At 49.3% G+C, this 5,541-nt stretch overlaps 1 protein-coding gene across 1 annotated transcript in view; it reads right to left on the reverse strand.

Annotated features, from left to right (window-relative positions):
* The window catches only part of LOC107300839 (lipoma-preferred partner homolog), a gene marked incomplete at both ends in the record, with an annotated part of 17,083 nt that extends 13,361 nt beyond the window's left edge, over positions 1–3,722 (reverse strand). Inside the window, one exon of the mRNA XM_015830128.1 lies at positions 3,592–3,722. Coding sequence (XP_015685614.1) covers positions 3,592–3,722 — 131 coding nt within the window. The remainder of the gene's footprint in view (positions 1–3,591) is intronic.
* Between the last annotated feature and the right edge of the window lie 1,819 nt (positions 3,723–5,541).

Raw genomic sequence — 5,541 nt, forward strand, 5'->3', positions numbered from 1 at the left:
AGGAATCCACCGACTTTTGGCCGAAACAGCTGGATCCTTTCAGTATTAGAGTAAAAAAAACCGGAATTCCTTAAAACCTGGAGGTGGGTTTCTGGATTAAACAGAAGATCCCAACTCCACCCTGTTGAATATTCCCCGTTCCCATTTTGGCTCAGTCTTAATGTAAATGTTCCCTTGCAGTTTTAATCTTTTGTCTTACGGTTGTTGTTATGTTTTAAGCCGCCCATTTGAACTTGATAAATAAATGCAGTAAAAGAAACAAGACTTAAAAACGTTTAAATCAAGACCAGAACTAGATATAAAGGGACCGATGCATAATAAACAGGGTGGAGGTGGGATCTTAGAATATAGAATAACAGAGTTGGAAGGGATCTTTGAGGCCTTCTAGTCCAACCCATTGCCCAGAGAAGGAGATCTTATTTCATCTCGGTCAAATCTTTTCTTGGAAACCTCCAGTGATGGAGCAGCCACAACTTTTGGTGGCAAGTAGTTCCACTGGTTAATTGTCCTCACTGTCAGGAAGTTTCTCCTGAGTTCCAGGTTGCTTCTCTCCTTGATTAGTTTCCATCCTTTGCTTCTTGTCCTGCCTTCAGGTGCTTTGGAGAAGAACTTGACTCCCTCTTCTTTGGGGCAGCCCCTGAGATACTGGAACACTGCTATCATGTCCCCCCTCGTCCTTCTCTTCATTAAACTAGACATACCCAATTCCAGCAGCCTTTCCTTATATATTTTAGCCTCCAGTCCCCTAATCATCTTTGTTGCTCTTCTCTGTACTCTTTCTAGAGTCTCAGCAACTTTTTTACATCGTGGTGACCAAAACTGGATGCCGTATTCCAAGTGTGGCCTTACCAAGGCCTTGTAAAGTGGTATTAATACTTCACAGTGCCTTGGTAAGGCCACACTTAGAATACTGCATAGATGATAGACAGACAGACAGACAGACAGACAGACAGACAGACAGACAGACAGACAGACAGACAGACAGACAGATAGATAGATAGATAGATAGATAGATAGACTCTTTCTAGAGTCTCAGCATCTTTTTTACATCGTGGTGACCAAAACTGGATGCCGTATTCCAGGTGTGGCCTTACCAAGGCTTTATAAAATGGTACTAAGCAGAAGATCTTATTTTTTTCCTAATTTATTACCCAACTGCAAAATGGGACACTCTCATCATCCAACTCTTGACTTCACATCGGATTTTCTTGCACGCACTACTCGTTTCACCACACCCCGAAACATTTCGACAGGATTTAAATCCACATCTGGATTTGTGCCCAAACGTTAATTCGGTTTAGCATGGCAACGAAAAGCAAAATCCTCCTTTTTTCCCCCTGGCCAGCTTCTCCTTGCTGCAATCCAGTCACCTCTAGATGAGACGGGCGGCACCCAAATCTAATTACAGGTAAATCCTCGTCTTACGTCCACCGTGAAGCCCAACATTTCCGTTGCTAAACGAGCCAGCCATGAGGTGAGAGTTTTTGCCCCCGTTTTAAGACCGTCGTTAAGGGGATCCCTGCAGGTGTGAAGCGAGTAACACGGTCGGTAAGTGAATCCTGGCTTTCCCCCGTGGACTTTGAAGGCCGCAAAAAGGGGTCACGTGATGCCAACCGTCGTAAATACGAGCCAGTCGCCGAGCGTCTGAATGTTGATCACGTGAGCATGGGCAAATGCTGCAACGGTCGTGTGAAAAAAGTCGCCTTTTTCACTTTGAGTGATCACTAAAGGAACCGTCGTAGCTCGAGGACTACCTGGAAATGAATTATTTTTGGGGGGGGGCGGCATTTTCCTGGTCCTTTGCATCCTGACTGAGGCCTCCTCCATGTTCCCGGCAGCTCCTGCAGGAGTTTCTAGACAGCACTTCCCCAGAAGCCGAGAGAAGCCGGCCCCCTTCCTTTCCTTTCCAATTAATCAAATTACAGCCCAGAGCTGATTACCGATAATTACGGCCACCGGTTTCCCCTTCCGATTTCTTTTTACCCCGATGCCGGCACCCCTGCCATCCTCGCCTTCGTCTGGGGAGACGTGAATTAAGGTTTAATGAGGGCTTTGATAAGAATTCACAGGCTGGGTGGTAACCTGGCACGCCGAACAAAGGCAGGGGGAAGGGAGGCATGGCAAGCAGGAATCCGACGTTCCTGGAAAGGCCCAGACTGGCAGAGTGGCATGACGAGGGCGGCAAAAGCAAAATCCCAGTACTGCAGGCGATGCTCAATAGTAGCAACTGTGAGAGGGACCTCGGAGTCCTAGTGGACAATCCTTTAAATAGGAGCCAGCCGTCTGCTGCAGCTGCCAAAAAAGCCAACACAGTGCTAGGCTGCATTAACAGAGGGAGAGAATCAAGATCACCTGAAGGGTTAATACCACTTTACAAGGCCTTGGTAAGGCCACACTTGGAATACGGCATCCAGTTTTGGTCACCACGATGCAAAAAAGAGGTTGAGACTCTAGAAAGAGTGCAGAGAAGAGCAACAAAGATGATCAGGGGACTGGAACGGTTGCTGGTATTATGGCCGGAGGCGTCACGTTCAGGCCACGCCCACCCCGGCTCTGCTATAAGCGAACCGTTATAAATTGAGGACCAGCCACATTTGATTCCTCCTCTCCTCTGCGCCGGTCTCACTGGAGATCTTTTAGGAAAGACTAGACCAGGAGTAGGCAACCTTGGCTCTTTTATGACTCCCGGACTGCAACTCCCAGAATTCCTCAGCCAGCGTGGGGGAACTATGGCCCCTTCGTGACTTAATCATCATCATCATCATCATCATCATAGTAATAATAGTAATAGTAAAGTTGGAAGGGACCTTGAAGGTCATCTAGTCCAACCCCCTGCTCAGGCAAGAAACCTTATACCATTTCGGACAAATGGCTGTCCAGTCTCTTCTTAAAAACTTCCAATGTTGGAGCATTCACCGCTTCTGGAGGCAGGTTGTTCCACTGGTTAATTGTTCTAACTGTCAGGAAGTTTCTCCTTAGTTCCAGGTTGCTTCTATCCTTGATGAGTTTCCATCCGTTGCTTCTCGTCCTGCCTTCAGGGCCTTTGGAGAATAGCTTGACTCCCTCTTCTTTGGGACAGCCCCTGAGAGATTGGAAGGCTGCTATCATGTTCCCCCTCATCCTTAATAATAATAATAATGTTGGAAGGGACCCTGGAGGTCATCTAGTCCAACCCCCTGCTCAGGCAGGAAACCCTATACCATTTCAGACAAATGGCTGTCCAGTTTCTTCTTAAAAACTTTCAGTGTTGGAGCATTCACCGCTTCTGGAGGCAGGTTGTTCCACTGGTTAATTGTTCTCACTGTCAAGAAGTGTCTCCTTAGTTCCAGGTTGCTTCTCTCCTTGATGAGTTTCCATCCATTGGTTCTTGTCCTGTTCTCAGGGGCTTTGGAAAATAGCTTGAATTCTGGGAGTTGAAGTCCATGAGTCAGGTTGCCTACCTCTGGTCTAGACAATCACTGGTCTGAGATGGTGTAGGTTCTCCTGCTTAAACAGATGGGGGGTTGGGGGTTGGGGGGGAGCTGGACTAGAAGACCTCCAAGGTCCCTTCCAGCTCTATTCTCTTCGTCTCCCAGGACTGACCCTCCTTACCTGGAGGCTGGAAAAGGCTTCATCCGGAGGAGGGGGCGGCAGGAAGGACCCCGCGGCTGGCGAGAAGCCCCCCAGGTGGTCTGCCGAGGGGGGAGGCGGTGGGGGCGGAGGGGGGGGAGGCGGGAAGTCACCTGGACGGGAAGAAAAAGAAGAGGAAGACCGGATGAGTCTCGGACAATAGCATGGCTGCCCAACTTGTCCCTCGGGGACTCCGGACGCCTGGCAGAAATAAAACAAAATAAAAATAATACAAGCTAAGGTTAAGGTAGAGATGACATGATAAAATAAGATGGAGATTGAGATGAAGATAAAGTAGAGATAAAGATAAAATGATAAAGATTGAGATGACATTGAGGGCGCTCCATCACTGGAGGTTTGAAAGAAGAGACAGGGACAGAAGTGCTTTGCCCTGGATGATGTTTGTGCTTCATTTCCCGTCTTCCCCGTCTGGAGGAGATCTTGGAGGACCCCCATCCAAATTCTATCCGGCCCCGACCCAGCTTAGCTAACCAGCCCAGACTTTGCAAAATCCCCCTTGTGAAACTAGGGGTTCTGCCCAAAAGGAAGACCCCTGAGTTTCTAGATGAATAGTTTCATACATGGGGGGAGACTGGGATGCTGTGAGAGGAAGGGAGGGGGTGGCAATGAGAGGGAGGGAGGAAAAACGGAGGGGGGGAGGAGGGAGGGAGGGAAGGAAGGAAGGAAGGAAGGAAGGAAGGAAGAAGGAAAGGAAGGAAGGAAGGAGATGGGAATGAGAGGAAGGAACGAAGGAAAGAAAAAAGAAAGAGGAAGGAAGGAAGGAAGGAGATGGGAATGAGAGGAAGGAAGGAACGAAGGAAAGAAGGAGGGAGATGGGAATGAGAGGGAGGGACGGAGGGAGGAAGGAAGGAAGGAAGGAAGGAAGAGGAAGGAAGGAAGGAAGGAAGGGAGGGAGGGAGGGAGGGAGGGAGGAAGAAAGGAGGGAGGGGAAGAAAGGGAGGAAGAAAGAAAGAAAGAAAGAAAGAAAGAAAGAAAGAAAGAAAGAATGAAAGAAAGAAAGAAAGAAAGAAAGAAAAAAAAAAAGAAGGCAGGAAGGAAGGAAGGGGGAAGGAAGGAAGGAACAAAAGAAAGAAAGAAAGAAGAAGGGAGGGGAAGGAAGGAAGGAAGGAAGAAAGAAGAAGGAAGGAAGGGAGGGAGGGAGGAAGAAAGGAAGGAAGGATGGGAAGAAAGGAAGAAAGGAAGGAGGGAAGAAAGAAAGAAGGGGAGGGAGGGAGGGAAGAAAGAAAGAAAGAGGAAGGAGGGAGGGGAAGGGAGGAAGAAAGAAGAAAGAAAGAAGGGGAGGGAGAAGAAAGAAAGAAAGAAAGAAAGAAAGAAAGAAAGAAAGAAAGAAAGCAGAGAGAGGAAGGGGAAAACATTAAAGGAGAATTGATATTGTATCCTGGAGAACGAATGCTCTGCCTGGTCGTCCCGTCCCCCACCCCCCGCCGCTGCTGGGTGGCCAGTGCTTCCCCCCCAAGGCTCCCTTTGGAGGCCATCTCAAGACGGAAGCCAATAGGGAATCAGCCCCTTTGCGGGGGGGGGGGGGGAGACGGAGGAAACGGCGCCCTTCCTCCCCTTTTCCGTCTGGGAGGAAGGATGATGCCAGGGCTGGCCAAGGGATGTGCCCGGCGGGCTCTTCGTCGCCTTGGTGATCTCAGGTTGGTCGGGAGCCTCACCAGCTCAAGGCGAAGAGTCTGCACTGCAAGAGGGTGTGTGTGTGTGTGTGTGTGTGTGTGTGTGTGTGTGTGTGTGTGTGTGTAATATTAGGCCCCCTGCTCTTCCAGACCATGAATCACCCATCTGGCTGCACAAAAGCCCCGCTCAACAAGCAGCCAGCTTTTGTCTGCCATTCAGCCAGGCCAGAGGATCCTGTTGTGGATCCTCCAGGCGCCACGTGTCCAGCCCGGTGTGGAGAGCTGGGCTCCCTTTTCC

The sequence above is a fragment of the Protobothrops mucrosquamatus genome, unplaced genomic scaffold (genome assembly GCF_001527695.2).
Source record: "Protobothrops mucrosquamatus isolate PMUCROS unplaced genomic scaffold, P.Mucros_1.0 scaffold8726, whole genome shotgun sequence".
Classification (NCBI taxonomy): Eukaryota; Metazoa; Chordata; class Lepidosauria; order Squamata; family Viperidae; genus Protobothrops; species Protobothrops mucrosquamatus.